The sequence below is a fragment of the Taudactylus pleione genome, unplaced genomic scaffold (genome assembly GCF_031769625.1).
Source record: "Taudactylus pleione unplaced genomic scaffold, aTauple2 ptg000154l, whole genome shotgun sequence".
NCBI lineage: Eukaryota > Metazoa > Chordata > Amphibia > Anura > Myobatrachidae > Taudactylus > Taudactylus pleione.
The window spans coordinates 16,715,004-16,738,101 of record NW_028284556.1 but is presented as its reverse complement, the minus strand read 5'-3'; the positions used below and the strand labels follow the sequence as shown (position 1 = coordinate 16,738,101).

The window sequence follows — 23,098 nt, the reverse complement described above, 5'->3', positions numbered from 1 at the left end:
AGAACTGTGTCAAAAAAAGTAAAAAAAAAAAAATAGGGACACCCCAAAAAATTAATTTAAAAATTGGGGTGAAAAAAAAAAATGGGTAAAAATTGTTTAACAATAGGGAAATAGGTTCAGGGCTATTCTGCAAGCGGCAGTTGTTTTCTAGAATAGATTTACAGTGGCAGGTGCACAAATGCAGAATTTTTAAAAACTTACATAAAAATATGCTAGTACCCATTTTCATGTACCCCAAATTTGATGGGACCACTTAGAAAAACAAAAAAAAATAACCTAAGTGCTCTTCTGCATCACTTCTTCAATGTCGGAAAACAAAACACCTGCTACGGCTATTTAAATCCCCGACTTTCAATTAAAGGCTAAAACAGGGGTACCCATAGTGATCCCCCATGTTTTTACTACTTTAGGGGGGTCTTACAATTTTTTTAAGGAAAAATTTGTAACTTTACGCAAATCCAACTTCGGAGTTTCCCGTTTTCGTTAATTTTATATTGAATATGGGTATAAGCGGGAGCGCGCCCGATACTTTAACGCAGGTAAAAACTCCGATATGAAACGTTAACTTCGACAGTGAAGTTAACGTTTCATATTGAACAACCCTCATAGTATTGTCAAGTGTATAGTTATATGTGCATGTTTTTATTACTTGTTCATTTAATAAATATTATAAAATACTATTTATATATACAATATATGAGTGGTATTTTCATTACACCACTGCAGTAATTATCTTAATTATTTTAGTTTTTCTAGAGGTTGACAATTCCTCTTATTACCTGCTGCAGGTGTGTGAGAAAAAAAACAAAGAAATTAGACATTGGATAATGATTGTGCAGAAGAGGCGCTGGGGTATCTGTGGTTTATTGACTGGTGGACTTTATCTTGAGCACAAAAGAACACAAAGGGGGAGATGAGTGATACCGCAATATGGGGGAGAAGTGATATCAGTGCACATTACTGTATGTGCTCTGTTACTGCTTCTCCACCATGTATTAAAGAGGGCTTGGGTGGTACATGACAGGGGCGCTATGCTAGATGCTTGCAAGATCTTGTGTATGCCCAGTGGAGCCGGCCAGGAATGGAGATCCAGTGCTTTAGCACTAGGTTAAGTCTAAAGTGAAGTATGCTGAATGATCTTTGATGTCACAACCATGTGACCCGTGACTCGCCACAGTTTACCATTTCCACTCTATGTCCACGTGGATAGAAAAACTCTTATCTCAGCGACCTTGCCACTCCCCCTGCCATTGTGGGTCACTAGGTTGTGACGTCAGAGGTCCTTTTGCCCACTTGGATCGAGCATCAACTATCAGGCACTATGCTGATGCACTGTGTGCTCTGGGGGGGGTCGCCGGAGGTGGGAGTTTTCACTCCCCCACTCGGGCAGATGAGATGTTAATACATCTCTTCCTGCTTCACCTCGGTAAAGAGGCAAACCAGGAAGAGTCAGTGGCGTAACAAGGTGGGGTGTGGGCCGCACTGGGTGTCACCCCCCCCCACGCGCTGCTACCACCACACTCCTGCCCGAATCCACCAGTCCGCGCCCCGCTACCACCGTGGTCAGGGCCGGCCCGACTATTACACCAGTTACGTGGCCATGTAGAGCACCACAGTGAGGAGGGCGCCACCACTGAACCCTGACAGTGAGAGCATGCGCTGTGGCAGACGCCGGGCGCCTGGTCCAAGGGGACCCGCGCCGCATCAGGGAGGGGGCAATGACGGTACTTCGGTATATATTACTCACAGGAGCAGGGGCGGAACTACCGGAGACAAGGGGCCTCTTCTCCATTGCCCCAGGGTCCTAAAATTATACTCTGCTCAGGGCTGTGACTACATCGTGATCCCCTGTCACTGCTTCCATATCCCTGCTGCCTGGGAGTAATGCATCTGCTGCACTGATGTACACACTGACTACTCTTCTCCAGTCACCAGTCATGCTGCTGCCTGTGACCCAGCCCTGGATCCTTCCACCACATGACACATCACAAGGGAATTCTACCCGAGGATCCAGCTGAACCAAGTCAGCCAATTGGAGAGAGAACAAGAAGATAACAGACATCTGGTAAGTTATAGACATGTGGCAGCGAGCTCAGCTGAGTAGCATTGCCGGGGAGAGACTGAGCACATCTAAGAACTTAATTAGAGAGCACTGTAATAGCACATACTGTAGGTGCTGTGAGGAGTACATTACGGGGCAGGCAGCATACATACAGTGATGATGAACACAATAAAAAAATACAGATGGGGCACAATGAAGAGCATTTAGACAATTTGTAGCATAATTCAAACAAGCTATGTGTGGGGGGTGGGGTGCACAATAATAATAATGTAGACGGTGTGGAGGACACAATACAAGACATGTGAAACATAGAGACCAGTGGCGGCTCCAGATGTGGGGCTGCAGCACAGTTCAAAATTCAAATAGGGGAGCCACACCAACTGCCAGTTTGTTCCAGCCAGAGATGTTTGGCAGCTTATGAAATGGCAGTTGGTGTAACTCCCCTATTTCAATTTTGGACTGTGTTGCAGCCCCACCTCTGAAGCCTCCACTGATAGAGACCTAAATTGGCACATATGGACATGGAGGGGAAATATTTGGATATTGAGAGGCATATCTAGACATGAAGGGGGCACAAACAGACTTGTAAGAGCACTTCCAGACACATAGGGCCAGATATGGACATGGAGGGGCACGTAGTCACTGGGGTATATACAGGCACACAAATATACAGGCACACAGAGACATATGGGATCACAGACAGACATACTGTAGAAGGGCACATACGGACATGGAGGGGAACATACAAACATCTAGAGGCACATACAGATATGTGGGGGCAGATACAGACATAGAGGAGTACATAGAGGGATATATACAGACATACAGGGGCACATACAGACATGTGGGGGCAGATACAGACAGAGGGGTACATAGAGGGATATATACAGACATACAGGGGCACATACAGACATGTGGGGGCAGATACAGACATAGAGGGGTACATAGAGGGATATACACAGACATACAGGGGCACATACAGATATGTGGGGGCAGATACAGACATAGAGGGGTACATAGAGGGATATATACAGACATACAGGGGCACATACAGATATGCGGGGGCAGATACAGATGTAGAGGGGTACATAGAGGGATATATACAGACATACAGGGGCACATACAGACATGTGGGGCAGATACAGACAGAGGGGTACATAGAGGGATATACACAGACATACAGAGGCACATACAGACATGTGGGGGCAGATACAGACATACAGGGGTACATAGAGGGATATACACAGACATACAGAGGCACATACAGATATGTGGGGGCAGATACAGACATACAGGGGTACATAGAGGGATATACACAGACATACAGAGGCACATACAGATATGTGGGGGCAGATACAGACATAGAGGGATATATACAGACATACAGGGGCACATACAGACATGTGGGGGCAGATACAGACATAGAGGGGTACATAGAGGGATATATACAGACATACAGGGGCACATACAGACATGGAAAGGCAAAACAAAGAAAAGTGTGTAAAATGGGAAGAATAATCTAAGCAGAATATATATTGCGATTAAAGGCTACATAAATACATATAAACCTCAACATATTTTATGGAGAAGGTAAATAAGGTCTGTAGTTCGAATATATAATTGACAATTATTACTTGTCAATTATGTTTTCTAACTAGAGGCCAGTTGCTGAGTTTTGTACAACCCCCGTTCTATCCATAATGCTCTCTCCATAGACTGCAGGAGGCGGGACATACATTTGTAGCACGATGGCAAAGCCTGAATAGTTCATGACACCCATCATGTCCATACGGCAAATTGCTATGGCTGGCGGGCATGCTTCAGTGTCGGGAGTGCTCTGTTCTTCCTCTTATGACTGGGGGCTTGCCATCAAAATACTTATTGCGGTAGAATAGAAGTGGTTAGTTAAGGTATGCAATCCATATACCACTTAGCAAATTAGTAATAGCACAGCCACCTTTTCTATAGTGTGAGGAGAGATTTGGGATATGAATTTAAAATGTATCAAATGTAAAAGTTCATGGATATGCTATGCTTCTTTTGTGCAAATTGTATTACATATGACCTCTAGTGGCCCCGGAGGTGGGCCTGCAGCGCAGTCCAAAATTCAATTAGGGAAGCCACACCAACTGCCAGTGAGTCCTGGACGGCGATGTTTGTCAGTATTTGGGGTGGCAGTTGGTGTGATTCCCCTATTTGAATTTTGAAATGCACTGCAGCCCCACCTCTGAAGCACCCACTGCTACAGACCCAATTCACACCTTCTCTGTTTTGAGGATGATATATTTGGATAGAGAGCCTTTATATAAACATTACTATTGCAATCATTATATATATATATATATATATATATATATATATATATATATATATATATATATATATATCCTATTTATATGTGTGTGTGTGTGTGTGTGTATATATATACTATAATTCTCTCTTTGTCTCTCTATATATATTTGCACCAGTTTTAGTTCCATTTGGATACTCTCCTCTAGAATTATTGCCTACAACTTTGTCTCAGGCCAGTGTTGGAATTTAGGAACAGCCTCAAAAGCTTCAGAGAAATATGGGTGATTATAGGAGTAAAGAAAAGCTTTGGTACCAGTGTGAGGTACAGATCTGTCCTCTTACATCCTTGCCGAACGCTCTACAAATGTGCGCACACATCACTCCATGTGATTACCCACAGCAGCGTTTGCTACGGTACGCTATGGCACACACTGCGATCGCACCATGCAATCCTATGGATTCGCGGCAAAGATGTAGCAGGACACATCTGTAGGACAAGTTTATTTAAGAATTCCAAAGCTTTACAATTTTCTTTTGGTATTTTCTTCTTTTGTCAAACTTTGGAAAGGGTATTTCTGTGGTTGTGGGATATTTCATTGGGTGAGTTATTGAGTCGGGGAGTGATGGTAAGTGAGGGGAAGTACAGTAGGTGAAGTATAGTTCCAGGGAGTGGTGGTGAGTAAATGGTATTCTTTGTGGGTGAGTTATGCTGCCAAGGAGTAGTGGTGATTATTGGTTATTTGTGTGGGTAAGGCATGGAGGGCTAGTGCATTAGTGATATTTCTGTGGGTGAGGTAATGAGGTATACAGTAGGATCAGGGAGTGATGGTAGTTGTTCAGATACATGATCAGATAGTCATAGTGTGTGAAGAGTATCTTAGTAGCCTCTCTTTCTCTCATTTCTCCTCTATCTGCCTCTCTCTCCTCTCTGTGACTCTCTCCGCCTCTCTCCCTCTACTCTACTGCCTCCTTCTCATCTCTCTGCCGCTCTCCTCTCTCTGCACCCCTCTCTCTTTCTCTGCCTCTCTTTCTTTCTCTCTTCTTAAACGCCTTGTGTCTGTCTATGGTCTCTCCCCTTTGCTGTTGGCCCCCTTTGGCTTCCTTCACTCTCCCAGTGCCCTGGGTTTGCTTCCAGCGTTACAAAAATGGGCTGTGGCTCGTGGGTACGGCTTTTCCCACAAGACCATGCCCCCTTGCAAAAGTGCTCCATGGGGCGCCAAAATATATATTCGCTTACCAAGCATACTAGGCTCAGGCCAGCCATGGCCGCGGAAGGGGGGGTGGATTGCGGGCGGACTGGTGTTGGCAGTATTTTGGTCCAATCCATCGGACCGTCCTCTCTTGTCTACCCAGAATACCGGCCGTGACGTCATCGTGGCCGCCAGGTGTGCCCGGGATTCTGGGAGGAGCACAGTGTGACTGATGGACTGGTAAGGAGGGAAAGTTTATGAAGCTGTGCACCTTGGACCTTATTTTTTCTTATTTTTGATAGAGAGGGGGTGTCACCGTGTATTACAACACCAGGTGACACCAATCCTAGTGACACCTCTGGGAAGAGTTACAGCGGCACGATGTGTGCCGCTATAAAACATCTACCCCAAAGTTCCATCCAGAACTGTTGTAACTGCAGCTTTGCTGTGATTGTAAGCTGTCATTACACTGAAAGCTTAGTAAAACATTTTTATGTTTCATCCATTTGGGGAAACACTGTGGTATAGAGTGTGCTACAGCGGAGCTTGGACACTTACTATGACCTGTAAAAGCTCAGAGAAAACTTCTGTTTTTATTAATTTTGCTTGACAACATCCCAATTAGTACAACTACTTGTATATTATGGTCACAATACACTCAGATCCATCAATCTTAACAAAAAAGGTTGAACATGCATAAATGTATTTTCTAACATAAATATGAATGTATGGAATTTTTCTCAGATGCTTCTTGGTGTGGATCATAAATGAACATCAATATAACATTGTTTCTCCTGGCAGTGTATTCGCTAACAATGGACGCAATAATGTTTAAGGGCCTGATTCAGAGATGGACGCAGTTGAGAGATTTATTTGTTATTGTGCATGTGCGAAAAGTCAGAGAAACCACTACTGAGCATGATACAACTGAATGTATGCAGAGACCGCTGTTGCAAATTGAGACACTTGCAATAGAGCAGACAACCATAGGTGTTCCTGGGAGGCGGCTTGAAGTGAACACTAAAAAAGGCTGTCTCATGGGATGGTCGCGGGCGTGTTAGTGAACGCGGCTGTGTTCTCAAATGCAGAGCCGCAGCTCAAGATGATTAACGACAGTAAACAAGGAGACACTGCACAAGATATAGAATATCGTAAGTGAGGCTGATCATCGTGATGATGCTCCTGTGGAGGAGTGTTTGAGATCAGCAGTGGATTTCCACTATCCACTTTCCACTGGAAGTGGGTATCTCAGGGCTTGCAATGTCCAGCGCTCGCAATTATAAAAGGGGAAGGCTGAGTCTAGCATTTGCATTTTATCGCAGCAGCAAATCTGTAAGCAATCACAGGCGCAACGGCATTAGTGTCCACCTCTGAATTAGGCTCTAAGTAGTCTGTTCATGGATATAGTTTTACCAGACATTAATGCTTTTAATAATATGGCAAAACAAAGATTACGCTACTAGTAGAATTATATAGAAATATCGGTCATTTGTACCAATGTTTATTTTCTTCTATTCTTTATTACCCACATAATGAACTGGGCTCTAAAAAACAAGCCAATTAGTACTTCCTATACAAAACTGTATTGATGGCCCATGAGTATTTCTTTGTATAACCTACTCTTTGGATTTGATTATTATTCTGTAGCCAAAAACACAGCATGTTTTTGGAAAGACTAGTTTGAAAAAGCTCATATTTAACATTGTTTACCAGCAAATAAATACATAAAAATATATACATATATAAATAGCAGCATGCTGAAGGCCACTCCAGGTAATCAATCCAATGCCGAGGTGCCTTCCTAATAGGGAACATACAATGGCACTGATTCAGAGCTGGTCACTCTAACAGAGCGCTCGCTCTGAATCAGGGCTGGTCTTTTTTTTTTTTAGAACGGCCTCCTGGCCGCTCGCATAGCTGTGGGTGACCACCCACAGCTATAGCGAGCGGCCAGGAAGATGGTCGCGATGATCAAGACCATCGTGACCATCAGGCTTGCAACGAGACCCTTGTGGTAGGGTCTCGTGGCCGCAAGCCCCAGAGAGATTTCGGCTCTAATAGAGCCGGAATCTCTCCACTGACATCACTTGTGATGTCAGTGGAGCCGGCCCCAAATGGTAGGCGTTCACATGGGAACGCCTCCGTTTGGGCAGTCACCCCCCCGGCCCGCCCACCAAAGGGGGCGTGCTGTCACTCAACATCGACAGCACGTCCCCTTTGGTGCGAGACCCGGAGCGACGGTTTGCCCGTCGCTATCTGGGTCTCGCGCATGCGCTCTGGACCACCATCGACCCAGTTGCGAGCGCTCAGCGCTTGCGACCTTGTCTCAATCAGGCCCACAATGCGTTGTGTGTGTGTGTATATATATATATATATATATATATATATATATATATATATATATACATACATATACACACATTGCTATTTAAATATATTTTAGAAAGGAAGTCAACGTTGTGATTGATGATTATATAGATTAAAACACCTAAAGAAAAAACGTTTAATACAATCAGTGCACACACAATCCAGAAAGTATTTATGAAATGTTCCAAAATCATTAAAAATACTGTAAAACATCTTTATTTTGTCTGCCCTTAAACTGTAGTCCATCAATGTTTACTGATCCAGTGCAAGATCAAACACACAGTACTGCGATCACAGGCACAGTGACAGCCTGTTCTGTGTTATCAGTTACTACAGAAGCTGACATCAAACACAACCTGCCTGACTTGTGCCTTTGATTAAGCTCTCCATTCAATTGAAACTCGTTTGTATTCCATGCTTGCCTGAATGACAAATTGAATATTGTGCAGTACTGCAAAAAGATGTGTTAATCAACAGTGCCGGTGGAAAGGAAGAGAGCTGCGGCTGCGATGTTATTAGAAAGTGGACCTTGCCGAAAGCTGCAAAGCTGGGCCAGATGTTTGGCAATGCAAGATGTGAGCTGGAAAGGCAATGATAGCTCAATGCTTTTATTATCACACTGGATTAAATCAAGCATGCTCATCGGCTAGTCAGTGAACCTGTTGCCTACCACTTCAGTCTCACCAATACACATGCTATGGGTAGCAGCAATAACTGATTACCTGCTGGGGCATTCAATTTAGTTTCATTGTTTGATAATGTTTCCTAATTTCTTGATATCTAATGTCTATTTATGTTAATTCAAGGTTATTTATACATGACAACTTCATAACCAAAGCATGCCGGGGATATTTAACTTATATGTTGCAAAAACATATTTACCCATAGTAACCAATCATGCTTCTGCTAGTTTTTACTTGACAAATCAAATCTTACTGTTGATTGGCTGCTATTAGTTACATCGGATTTATATCATAATACTAAGTAATTCACAAAATCCAAATTTATAATGTAGTGTTTATCAAACAATGTGAAGACTAAGGTCTGCAGAGGGCAGTATTTTGGGGATCGCTCTAATTTGATTCAGCAAGCTAAACATTTATTTCTGTTCACAACATATTACATATTTAATAAGTAGCAAAATATACACACTACATATATTTATTTTACATGTGATCAGTTTAAATATGACACTGGGGATCATTGCATTGCTAATTTTTACACCTCATTTTGTGCTATTATAGTATCTGGATTAGTGCCACTATTATTTTCAAGTTTAATAATTGTGTAATGTGTATTATTAAATGCATTGCTATGTCTTATTGCAGGTCATGTGCATCTTGTGATCAGACCAGACTGCTCTCTATTGAAATAGAATATAAATAGCACTCCCTAGCTATCAGTAAGGTAAGCCTTCAATATTGCCCTTTCCTAGCACCCTGCAGTGTACTAATATATTACAGGTGGACTATTCATTTTTGTATGCAAAAGCCACCACTTATCCTCACAAAGCCATGTGCGGTCATGGGAAGTAAGCATGGAGACGGGTATGATGGGTATGTCATATTACCAAAGCGGAAACGTGGGTTTTGCACTTTGTTACACTATACAATCTAAGCATAAATGACCCACTGTCTAGGAGTACCTAAGACCTAGTTCTACTATATACCTTGCTAGTAACTGTGTGTATTGTTACTCTCATTACCACACCAGTACGAATGATGTATTATTGTCCCTGGTATTTGGGAATAGTTGCAACTATGGCAGTATTGTTGTTTAGCATGAAGCTGGAAATGTGTCACCATATCACAAAACAAGAATATCAAAGCTTTTATTCCAACATGGGACACCTGCCATTATAGGCACACTAAACTCTGTGTGAATCCTGGACCTCCCTAGCTAGTGTACACTTACACTGGACTATTTTATTTAAGGGTGATTTGTGATTACTTTGTCTAATGTTTGATCTATCTGTACGCTACTAATTGTCATGAAAGTAAGGGCATGTGCCAGGATGTATCAAAGTGTGGATTTACATCCAATTTAAGAACCGCCTTCAATCACGTGTGGATTAAAAACGGAGAACTAGGTCTACATTATTTCTTAATCTGCACATTGCGTAAAATCACATTCTATTTGTGCCTGTTTTAAGAGACACAAACCCCTTGCAGATTATAGTAAACCACTGGCTTGAAAACGCACTTTCATGCAAAGACTGTTGGATTTTATGAAGAAGTTGGATGCCAGTCTAATTGCGCCACATAAAAGGGAATCTCTCATTAATTTTTTTGGCCTATGCAAACTAATTGTTCCAAAATATGATTTGAGCACAGAAGCGGATAGGTAGTGTTCACATGTAACAGAACTACATTAGCCCATTTTTAAAGCACATCTGAATATGCCAGGGCAACATAAATAAATGTTAATAAATAATGTCATAAATGGACATGAAAATGCAAAATAAATATGCTCTTTTGCAATGCATCCAAATATATCTTACACAGGTCTTAAACTACATGTCCAGATCTATTTTTGCTGGTGGTATCACGCCACATTTTTACTATCAAATCTAGAGTAGGGTCTTTTTTTTTTTATAGGCTTCATACTCAAAAGCATGCAATCTGAGCAGTCTCCAATGAGGACCACATCTACAAAACTTGCATCTTTTATTGCAGTTCCCTGTTCAGTTGTGCAAACCGACACTTGATACATTATAGCATTTGTATACATCCCAGGTTGCAAAACCAACATTGCGGTTTCCAACCTACCAATTTGGATACATGAGTCTTGATGTGCAGTTTTTACTTTGATGAATTGTATGGCTTAAAAAAGGCACAAAAAGACATATTTAAAATTGGAGTTTAGAAAGCACATACTTTGATACATACTGGCCTAAGTAACTATTGGGAGATTGAAGATTGAGAGGGAAAATAAAACTAATGAAAAAAAAAAAAAAATGATTGAAGCACACAAAACAGCAACCGAAAATACAGAAGCCTTTCTTAATGCAAAGGTACAAAAATTTACCCGAAAGTGTATGGAAAGCAAAAGCTATAGCTGCAAGTTTGCACTGTTGTTGTCTGAGAGTTATTGGGAACTCTCGTGTGAAAGAAGCCTCATAGTGTTAGTAAGGATTAGTGAGGTTAGCAAGAAGAGATGTCATCGCCAAATCTAAGGACCAATCTGTTCTGACAATGAAGAGTTCAAAGGAAGCAAATGCCCACAAAATGGTCAATATCCATTTTGATACTGGCAAGTTCCAAAAATGAATGGAACAGAGCCTAACTTAAACGGCAGTCTAGAAATAAAGAGGATGATAAAAGTATGTGCCATAAAGAATAATTTGCTGTCCTGTAAGGCTTAGCACAGTACAGTATATCAAATAGTGGCGAGAATCCAGAAAAATGGAATACAACTTTCTGAGCGGTAAGCTCGATTTGTCAGCCAAAGATGTCTGATGGACACGTTCTATCATCCTCTGTGTTCTAGAGTAGAATAAGGAAACCAGGAGAATAAGGTACCTGCTAGGTGGGTTGTTGACAGAGGGTCCAGGCTGTGAGACACTACATTTGCCCCGTGGCTGTTTGCAATGAACAGGGGGTAAAGAAGAAGAATGTTCAGTCCAGGCAAAAAAAAGACAAGCTACCGGTGAAAGAAAAATCAACAAAATGAAAAGTGCAGCAAAGGAAAATAAAATCACATGAAGTGACCGATACCCAGGAGATAAGAAAACTGGCTTTTTGTTTTTATCTTATTGCCTCTTTTGCAACTATCCAAAATCAATGGGCATTCCACAAGCATATAACGCTTCATATAAATCATGTATCAAATGGCAAATATATTTCTGAAAGTTTTAATACTAAAATGTAAACAAAATAGTTTAAAAATGCAGTAATTAAAATGTTATATTTAACAGTAAAATTATTATTCTATTGTTGAGCAATTAATTTTCTGTCGTAGAATAATTCATGTGACAATTTATTGCGTAATTCAGGATAACCATAAACGTTCAGTATAACTTTTAGGTTTCTGGGTTTGTTAATTTACTTAAGATTCAAAAAGCCAGTTTTTCTTTATACTTTACTACTAGTACCTACAGGGGTGAATGTAGAAAAATCAATTAAGAAGATCATATAGTTCTTAAGGACAGAACTTACAGATGTTATTTAACTAACGTGCAAATGATATAGACCCCAAACCACAGAAAACTGATTAAAATATAATTAAACATAATTATAAGGGATAGGCCAAAATAATCCCAGCTTTATTAAAAAAAAAGGTATAATTGTCTGTCTCTTATGTCATGCAGGAATGAAATGTCAAGGTGTTTGGAAACCTGAATATTGCAATGTGATCAGTTCCTCTGAATGTAAGATGTGTTTACTGCCCTTCCTAGTGGGTTTGTAGTGAAGGCATTGCCTGGTTAAAACTCTGGATTTTCTTTTCCTTCTAATTTTTCATATATGAAAATTGCGCTTGCATTACCGTTCTCTGCCTGCTGGGGGTGCTTCTGCCAGACACAGGACTGAGGGATCCAGAAGTATCCAACTCATCTGCGGAAGACCACGAGGACAACTCCTAGTTGTACAAACAAGAAATATTAGCATCTACAGGAAACATTAACGTAAACCAATTGAACTAAACTCTTGTTCTTGTCAGGTGCTGTATTACCTTTAACTGGACAAGGATTTCTTTGAGTTTCAGGGGATGGGATGTTATTTTTCTACATTAAAATTAACTTCTAAACAATCAGAAATTGCTTCAGAAACTTTACTTTTTTTTTTTAAATTGTTTTATTGTTCTAAAAATGGTCTATGAACATCTATATTTTACCTTCTAATAGTTCTACACAATAAGATGTAACCTTTCACCCCCTAATCAAAGTACAATACTGTCCTCTTCAACTTAATCCTAAAGGCACCTATACACGGTGCGATATAGCAGCCAATCTGACGGATTGGTACGATATCGCTGCTATTCGTACCGTGTGTGGGCATGATATCGGACAGTGCGCGCTCCCATGGGGTCATATGCACCTCCAGGTCTTACTGCATGTTCCCTTGATCTGGGGATGTAATGTACGACCCCCTGCAGAGCTATGCGGGTGGGGGAGGGAGGTGCCGGCATATAGGGGGGTCGGGCAGTGGATCACTCCGTGTGTTGGGACCGCCCGATATGTCGGCCATCGGATCGGCCGTTGCGTCGCAAGGTGCATATCGCACCGTGTATGGGGGCCATTAGAGTTATGCTAATGACGGCTGCCAGCAGAAGAAAGTTGTGTAGCAGACTGCTGGAAACAACATACATATATAGCAAAAAATTGTATTTTCTTTGGGCGCTGTGTAGTGATGACACAGTCTTTTGGAATAATTTTGTTCATTTTAAACACATTTGTGAAATATAGGTCAATACATTTTTATATACCCTTATGTGTTATGACTTATTATGTTTATAATGCATCCTATAGGAATCTTATCCTATAGCACAATTCTTCCTGCATAAATGTCAAAATTGAAAGGATTTAAATAGATATATTTCTGGCACCAAACGTGGAACAAAGAAGTAACAAAGTTACTGTGTCACATTTCTCTGAGTCAGTAGGACACTACATATCTACTAATCAGTCAATCATGTGCATAACTTTGTTTAAAACAAACGTAGCAGCATGTTATTTCTGTGCCGTCAACGGAACCTGCTTCATTTCGTGACTGCTACATTACAAAATGGAAATATCACCTATGCTGCTCTTTTCAGATAAAAACATCCTTTCCTCAATATTTATTATTATTTATCATGTTATTGGTTTTCTTGCCCAACTTTGCCCACAACTAAATGAACTGTAAAATACCTACCAGCTGATTGCTTGAAATGTCCAGAATTTTCTCGATTCCTTTAATGTGACGAGTGACTTCCTTCAAGAGCACTTTGAGTCTGTTCCCAATGACATGAACCTTCTCTTTGGCTTCAAGGCAATCCTTGCCCTCTGCATTGACAAGTAACTGGCAGGACATATCTTGCAGAGATACCACCTTTAACTGAGACTCCAGCAGTTCACGTTTGATTTGCTAATACACAAGGATAAGGTCAGCAAGATAGGTGCTAGAGGTCTTCACACATCATCTTAACATAGTCATTGCAGCACTATTTGCAGAATTCTAGATTTATCTATCCATCCGGTGTTTGGAGAATAGACTTCCAATAGTGACAATGAAAACTTTAGAACTAGTTTCAGACAAAATGACAACAAAAAAGTATTTTAGTAGAGCAGCAAATGCCACCCAAATCAGCTGCTACTATTATGAAGGCACTAACAACAACACATCCAGACTCAAGTAATCCTCCCTGTATTTGCCTGTTATAATATCTGGTAATACCGTTAACAGCTTGTGATGGTCTTGAAGCGTGTCAGCATCAAGGTTGGGATTTATAGGAAGGATTTCACTTCTTCTTCGGTCAATGTTTTCCAGCCAAAGTAGCAGCCCATGGCTCATTTCATGGAAGTCCTAATATAAAACACACACAGGGATAATTGTATTAGTATTAGCACTGTGGTTCTTCTTTTAAGCAATGTACATTCTGATCCACATCTATAATCTAAACAAGATAAAAAACAAAAATGTTCCTGCAACACACTGCAAAGGACCAGCTGGTCTTTTGCAGTGTGTTGGTGGAACATTTTTGTTTTTTTTCATGATTAGATTAAATCCCTCCCTTTCCTGCACCTATGAAAAACCATTAAATTGATCTGAGCAGACACCATTTTATTTTACAGTTCTATAATCTCCCTGCTGACTGATAGTTGCCATTGTACCATGGTAATAGAAATGCTCTATTCTAACAGTGTTATTGGAAACCTGAAATAAAAAAAGACAATTAAGAGCTTGTTATAGTCAGGGCTGATGCCGCCATTAGTGGTAGCGCTATCACTGGTAGTACTTAAATCATCGGCGTTGCAGCTACATTATGTTAACGCGCAACCATTTAATCAGGTTACTTAATTGCTATTTCTATTTCGACTATTGTAGGAAAGAATATTCCTATTTCATATTTATTGTGATTTTTCTTATTTCACTTAAATTATTGAATGACACCGCACAATTTTGTAAATAACATTATTATGACATTATTATGTTGTGACTTTAGAATTTACTACTAGCCCTGTAAAGCTTCTATGCTTTTCTATGCATTCATGGGGCATAAGTATACACTTGTACACCTGACATATGCCTGGCACAAATGCTAGTGTTTAGCAGATTCAAACATCTTGAGTTGTATACATGTAAATGTATTTTTTAATGCACTTGTCTTTTACAGGTCTGTGAAGTGGCAGCAAGAGTCAATTTGTGGCACAAATCCTATTTCAAATATCAAGAATTATTCCAGCAAATGAGTTAATAAGTGACATGGTATTAAAATAATGTTACCATTTTTTGGAGAAGTTGCTCTTTAAGTTGTTCTATTATCCAGAATAAGTAAGGTGGCACCCTTGCCCTCATTGCAACATGTCAAAATATATTTTAGCTTCAGGTGCCCTTTAGCGCACTATAACTAGTAGTAAGGCTCAGGCTCATTCATCTGTTTACAGCTGAGAATATACTGCTTGACATTTTGGCATGGAACGTAAAACACGCTATTTCAAAGCTCAGAATTCAATAGGAAAACAAGTACAAAGGGGGAAATATAATCCTCTTAAAAAAGAGAAAAAAACATTGTTATAACTATAAATCATTAATGATTGTTTCTCAGATATGTGATTATTATAGCAATTTATCAACACCAAGACCAAAACAACAATTCCTAATATTTTTCATGCAATTTTGAATGTCAAACGTTTTTCTTATTGTCACTTTTTTTTACAGCAATGTGCCAAATCCTAAAATACAGTATACTTGTAAAAGGTGCTGAGTATTACAGTTGTCGTTATTCTATAGGCATGTTGTCTAAATGATGTGTTCCTGATATTAGATGTGCATAATTATTGTAGAATGCTTTAAAATTAGTTATGTTGTGCTCCAAGTGGGCGTGTCATTTTTTCATAAATACAATTGGACAAGTCCAGTAGGTGTTTCTAGGACAAACATAGATTTCTACTTTCATTTAAATGTACAAACTACACAATAAAACTGCATAATTTGTAATTCTATAGTTTAACATAAATCTTTGTTAATTCTTAAGTATACTGAATAATTAAGATAAGTTTTTGTAAGTAAGCCTCTATTAATGTATGTAATGTTAAGTAGACTGGCTTTGTACAAAAGACTCCGCATGACTAGTCTGCAAATGAAAAGAAGCATAGTGTATACCTGGCACTGCATTAAAGCATCTTGTAGTGAACAGCGCCAGTCCTCTAGTGTGCTGCCCACATGGTCCCATCGTAAGTTCATTTGGCCCAGGCGCTCTTGAAGTTCCTTGCTTTCTGGGGTATCTGCCTGAGTGAACTCTGAGCTGCACAGGTTAATGGACAGGACAATAGCTTTCCGACTATCTACTGCCTTTTGTATTTCCTGGAAAAGGCAAATGGAAAAAAAAGATGGTTATTATTTCCAATCAACAGCGTTGGCTAATTCATGTACCTCTCTGAAAAAAATATTTTCTAAATTGGCTATAAATACTTGTATACTGTAATTACAGTGGGCTTCACTTACTTAGGGGTAATGGAATAATTACCTTTAATTATGCAATAACACTCAGCATCAATCTACCACTGCCTTGTAGCTGAATGAAAGTGACTGAGCACATGCATCTTCTTATGCCGAGTCTGGTACCTGGCAGGATGGCAGTCCTTGATTCTGCACAACGCATGGATGCTTATCTGTACAATCTGTTCTATGTGTCTAGAAGCACTTAACTGGCCCCGTTCACCCACTATGAGAGTCCCGTTTATTGGAGTGCTCCATAAAAGAAATAGAGAGGCTGATCCAATTAGCCACAGGCTCTGTACCCAGTGTTTGCATGTTAACAGGATATTTTCATGATGTGCGCTGCGATTCCCTTGCGAGTCAATTAGAAAACGGAGAGTAGCAAATGTCGATCATTAAGTCTATAGTGTGTGACCTACTACATGAAACAGTGGGAAAATCATTCTGAACCCCCAAAACTGGCAATATAAGATAGCATGAGAGTGTACAAGGCTGGTACACACCATCTAATTGCCTCATGTATTGGAAGCAATTAGATGGTGTCAAATGGTTGATTTTTGCAACTTGTAAAAATGATAAGCAGCAAGTGTATTTCTGCAAATAAAAGTATTGAGTATTTTGGGGTATATTACATTATCTCTATAGTGATATTTATGCCTGTATATATTAAGTTTGTAAAAGTTGGAAATTAATACTTTCAACTCACATTTGCAAATTAAAAAATTCCTTTCCCATCTATACAACACCTCAACATACATGTCACACATCATTTAACCTGTTTCTGCTTCTTAGACAAAATAATCTGAAAAAAAATGACCTGTCTTTATTGGTCAGATTTTACTCTAAACCTCTAAATATATTATCATTCACAGTGGCGCTGAGACGACAATTGGGTACTGTTTACCCGGACCCGGGATTGTTGGAGGGGATTGGCGAGGGCTGCAGCGGGCAGCGCTATGGTATTCATATTGTCCCTCTTTGCAGAGCAACTCAGCCCCTCCCCCAGGGACATGATTGGCCAAGCATCAGGATTTGGTCATTCCTGGAGCCAGGGATCATGTGACTGAGTGTGAGAACGCAACAGTCACATATCCAACAGGGACCCTGGAAAGACAGGTACCCAGCACTCGCAACGCCCCCTGTATTGCTCATGCCCCCCCCCCCCTGTATGGTGTATGCCAATTTTTAGGGGGAATCAGGGCCTGGCCATGACTCCACAAATTTGGTCACACCCCCAACCAGTACCTGGTCCCATCCCCGCTGCCTACAGCCCTGATTATTCTTTGGAAGGGGCATCTGTACAATTTTTGTCTTAAAATTCATGTGTCACGACCTGGCTCTGGGAAACTTCAGTTGGCGGACTGGTGTTACAACTTGGCCATGAGATTCCAGTCTGGAGACTGGGAGTCGAGGGAACTAAGTGGGGAGGCAGCAGGTAAACACTAGCGGATGCTGGTATGAGTTATACAGGTAACAGTAGAAAGTATCGGTAGCGATAAATGAAAAGGAATACTGAGGAGTATCATGTAGAGAATAACACTGGAGAATGTCACTGAAGAATAACACTGGAGAATGTCACTGAAGAATAACATGTAGAGAATATCACTGAAGTATGTTACTGAGGAATGTCACTGGTGACCATCACTGGAGAATAACTGAAGAATAACACCTAAGATTATCCCTGAAGAATATCACTGAAGAATATTACATAGAGAATAATACATAGAGTATCACTGAGGAATACTACTGGAGATTAATGCACTGAGTATCTCTGAGAAAAGTCACAGGAGATTGATACGTAGGTAGCACTGAAGTATATCATAGGAGATTAGTCCGCAGGTTAGCACTGAAGTATGTCACAGGAGAATAGTACGCAAGTTAGCACTGGAGAATATCACAGCAGATCCAAATGCAGAATAGAACTGGAGTATTCACTGGAGATCCAGATGCAGAATGAGCACTGGAGTATTCACTGGAGATCCAGACGCAGAATGAGTACTAGAGTATTCACTGGAGATCCAGATGCAGAATGAGCACTGGAGTATTCACTGGAGATCCAGACGCAGAATGAGTACTAGAGTATCCCACAGGAGATCTGCATGCAGTTTAGTGCTGAAGTACAACACTGGAGATCAGCACACAGATTAGTGCTGAAGTATAACTTTGGAGATAGTCACTGGAAGTAATTCAGCGTGGAGCCTGGAATGATGCTTAGCAGCAAGCAGCATCTAGGTGTAGTGAAGAGTTGTTCTGGGTGCTTTATACCCAAGAGTAGCTGTCCATAGGAGGAGAGAGTCAGCTGAGAACTGACAAGGCTACTATTGGATGAGAGACTGCCCGACAAACATGGCTGTGCCCATGACGACCGCCGCGGGAACTTCGATATGGAGAATTGCGTGGAAGTCACCTGGGCCCCGGGGAGAATACTCAGCATGTCACCCACCGCCGCACCTGACATCTGACCACGCTTGTTAGTCAGGGGAAGTTGGCGCTGCGGTAAATAACAGTGACATCATGTATTTAAACAATTTCACTGCCCTGTGCTTGAACAGATCTGTGCATTACATGAAAGGGACACTATGGGGTAGATTAGCTGGAGATTACCGAAAATTGCTTCAACTGGTTAAAACTTTTCACTATTCAATTAGAAATATACATTAACATATGTCTCAACGGAAGTTAATGCAGATTTTAGTTTGCAGTTCCAGACTAGGTAAATAGGGACAAATCCTTTTTTTCACACTCTGCACTATCCCCTCACCTGCATTCACAAGGTTGCATGTTATTCTCATAGTACAATGCAATGGTTTTTCATCTACCCAGAGCCTATCAAGAGTTGTGTCAGGTCCCAGTCTTAGGAAGGGAAGAGGGACTTTGTGTCCTAACCCTAACATTGTTCAAAAATTGTCTGATAACATTCTATTGTCGACATTCACAATGTTGACAGTGTGTCATGTCAACATTCTGTCACCATTGACATTATGAATGTATACCCCTTCCCAGCACTCCTGGACACTTCCTCCCCTATCAGTGACCTTCTACCCCATTTCTCTGCCAGCACCTGTTGGAATAGGGTCTGTGAGACATGATTCTCCTGATATGTTAATTAATAGATTCTCATCAATCACCAGATCTACAGTATACAGTACATGATAATGGGGGTATCTAGAGAGGGAGTAGGGCAGAGGCTGCTACAAGATGCGGACATTTTGGACAAAATGATTACTACAGTATAACACTGAATAACAACAAAGCTAAACCTTTTTGGGGAAATAACAATGAATTACACATTTATTTTTGTTTACTATTTTTAACAAACTCTCTAAAAAAAACATTTTTCACAATACATCATCTTTAATGCCAATGGTATAAATGTACCCCCTGCAATGAACAACATCTGCATTACTATAGCTGGTTCTCTAAGTAAGTTACCTTCAGTTTCTTTATTCTTTGTTCAATAATTTGTATATCGGTACTAGCATCAAGTCGGTGCAGCTGCTCGAGCTCCTCCTCTGTATCTCCCAGCCAATCCCAAACGTTATTGAGATCTGATATAAATTGCTGCCACTGCTGGAGCTTTTGCTTCATTCTGAGTTCCTTATTAAGGGCTTGTGCATGGATTAGTTCCCACCGCTCAATAACACCTGGAAAGCAAAGACATCAAGAAAGGGAAAATGTAAAAATATTTCTTCAATGTAAGAATGGGTACACATTCCATGTATGCATACAAACATGAACATTCAACCAAACTAGCTTTATTTTCTGCATTTCTTTGTACATAGCAGCTGGTAGAATGACATACATTTTATGTAAATAAAGAAAGATGGGAGCCACATTTATAATACAGCTTCTCAGAGTAATGCTGGCCATACATGGGACGATTGATCACACGATTTGGGCAGTTTCTACAGGTTGGACAGACCAAACATTTGAAAATAGTTGTATTTTGAGTCCTCTGCGACCCCGATGCGCGTCCCCGCTGTCTAGTTGGATCGCAGATCAGATGGTTTTGCAGAGAGATCTCAACTGATCGTGTAGGAATTGACACACATTATGTGATGTGATATCGTATGGTTTTATGTGAAATAGTTGCATTTTAAATACAAATTGTCCTGTATCTGAAGGGAAGAATTTTCAAGGGAAATCGTACAACTGATCTGACCGATTTTTGAATCTCACCGTGTATGGCCACCTTAAATCTGTAAAGTTATTGAAAGAAGAAATAAAAAACCAAACAAACAATATTTGTAACAAATGATAATGATCAGTGCTGGGTATCTATGTATAAATTATATGATATCTAACATATATTATAGAGCCATGTTATGATGTCACACATATTTAATAAAATACACAGTGTTATCCATAAACTAAAACTTATAGAATAAACATAGTATGAAAGGGAGGAAGGGTAGAAGAAAACCATAAATGATATATATATGAACAGTAAAATAAAAAGACTTAGAAGGCCTTCTAATGTAAAAAAATTGTAGAAAATGGAAAGCTAAAAAAGAAAAAGACATCAATCCAAGATGTTGCAATACGTAGCAGTCAATTCTAATTGAAAAACCTTTCTGTTTAAAAGTATCAATTTGATCCCCACAATTAAGGATTCACTGAGCAAATACAGCAGTCAGCACATAAAGTCATAGAGTGTAGCCCGGGTAATCCTGAAAACATGCAGTGTATGCCAAACAAGCATTTATCTAAACAATATTTGTATCTGTTAAATTATAAAATTATACATACTGGTGGCACTCCTCCTCTTTGAAATTTCTGGATACTCACCTCACACCATCCTATGGTTCCCTCTTTTTGATTAATTCCTCCCCACCTTGCATCTATGAAAAAAGATCTGGTCTAGCCACTTCATCGCTTAGACTGATCGTGTGTGAGCCGTAAAATGAATATTCTCTTCTGCTTCCTTTTCCTCTGTCAAACTCTCCCCATTTGTGTTCCTTCCCTTTTTCTGACCCATCCTCAGCGTTCTGTCATGAGATTCATCTTGGCAGGTCAGACATCCCAGCCTGCGCTTTCGTGTTCTGTGCATACATTCTAGGAATGGAGGTGTAGGACTGCCTTGTTTCCAGAAATACTACTTAGCTACCATCTCACTCAAGTTGTCTTAGTCCAGTGTTGGCTAACCTTGACACTCCAGCTGTTATGGAAGTACATAACCCAGCATGCACTGCTACAGTTTTGCTATTAGGGCATGCTAAAACTGTGGCAGGGCATGCTGGGATATATAGTTCCACAACAGCTGGAGTTTCAAGGTTAGCCAACACTGTCCTAGTCCATGCTGACCCACACCTTTGACTCTGGATAGGTCTGGAAGCTGCTTCTATAGGCTCTCTCTCTTCCTACTCTCTTTTTTGGATCCCATCTGACCGGAGGCTCCCACTCTCCCGGCTTCTTCCTACCTTTTGTTTCACCCTATCTATATCAGATTACTGCACAGTGTTTGGATTGCTTAATAACCTCTCTCTTCTGTCCCCCCCCCTTGAACAATGACGCTTTCTCTCCAAGTCAGGATCTCAAAGCTTTTGTCACCTGGATCAGTCACAATATCAAATTTTTCCATGACTTTTCACCTTTGGCCACATTCTCTGAGTTCTCCACCCTGCGGGATAGATTTTGCCTTTCTTCTAAATGTTTCTACCAAACATTCAGCTTTGCCACTTTTATACCTCTCAATTTGTCTCCCCCGTACACCACAATATACTGTTTTGGAGACCTTTTGCCTTTAGCACATGAATTCCTGTGGCCTCATATCCTCTTTCTATGGGCACTTCATTTCTCATAACCAACCTCTTAAGGAGCCCCATGAAAAGGCCTGGGAGAGAGAGCTGGGGGTAGATCTGACACTGGAGGACTAGAAAAGTGTTAGGCAAAATGCAGCCAGAGCGTGAGAATTAAAAAACACCTACAAACATACAGTCAGGTGCATAAATATTGGGACATTGACAGAATTTTCAAATTTTGGCTTCTATTCACCATCACAATTGCTTTGAAATGAAACAAACAAGATGTGCTTTAAGTGCAGACTTTCAGATTTGATTTGAGGGTAATTACATCCAAATCAGGTTAACGGTGTAGGAATTACAACGGTTTCTATATGTGCCTCTCACTTTTTAAGGGGCCAAAAGTAATGGGACTATCAACTCAAAAGCTATTTCATGGACAGGTGTGGGCTATTCCCTCGTTATTTCATTACCAATTAAGCAGGTAAAAGGTCTGGAGTTGATTCTAGGTGTGACATTTGCATTTGGAATCAGTTGCTGTCGACTCTCAATATGAGATCCAAAGAGCTGTCACTGTCAGTGAAGCAAGCCATCATTAGGCTGAAAAATCAAAACAAACCCATCAGAGAGATAGCAAAAACATTAGGTGTGGCCAAATCAACTGTTTGGAACATTCTTAAAAAGAGAGAATGCACCGCAGAGCTCAGCAACACCAAATCGAGAACACTCTCCAGGAGGTAGGTGTATATGTGTCAAAGTCAACAATCAAGAGAATATATAGGAGTTAGGTTGGTTCAGCGCTCAGTA

At 40.5% G+C, this 23,098-nt stretch overlaps 1 protein-coding gene across 2 annotated transcripts in view; it reads right to left on the bottom strand.

The window, feature by feature from the left end:
• The window catches only part of SYNE1 (spectrin repeat containing nuclear envelope protein 1), a 546,802-nt gene that overhangs the window by 13,814 nt on the left and 509,890 nt on the right, over positions 1 to 23,098 (bottom strand). For both annotated transcript variants that reach the window (XM_088474380.1, XM_088474381.1), the window contains 6 exons: positions 19,983 to 20,194; positions 16,215 to 16,415; positions 14,286 to 14,414; positions 13,764 to 13,976; positions 12,397 to 12,489; positions 11,433 to 11,491 (listed from right to left, as the gene is read on the bottom strand). In XM_088474380.1, coding sequence (XP_088330506.1) covers positions 11,433 to 11,491; positions 12,397 to 12,489; positions 13,764 to 13,976; positions 14,286 to 14,414; positions 16,215 to 16,415; positions 19,983 to 20,194 — 907 coding nt within the window. The remainder of the gene's footprint in view (positions 1 to 11,432; positions 11,492 to 12,396; positions 12,490 to 13,763; positions 13,977 to 14,285; positions 14,415 to 16,214; positions 16,416 to 19,982; positions 20,195 to 23,098) is intronic.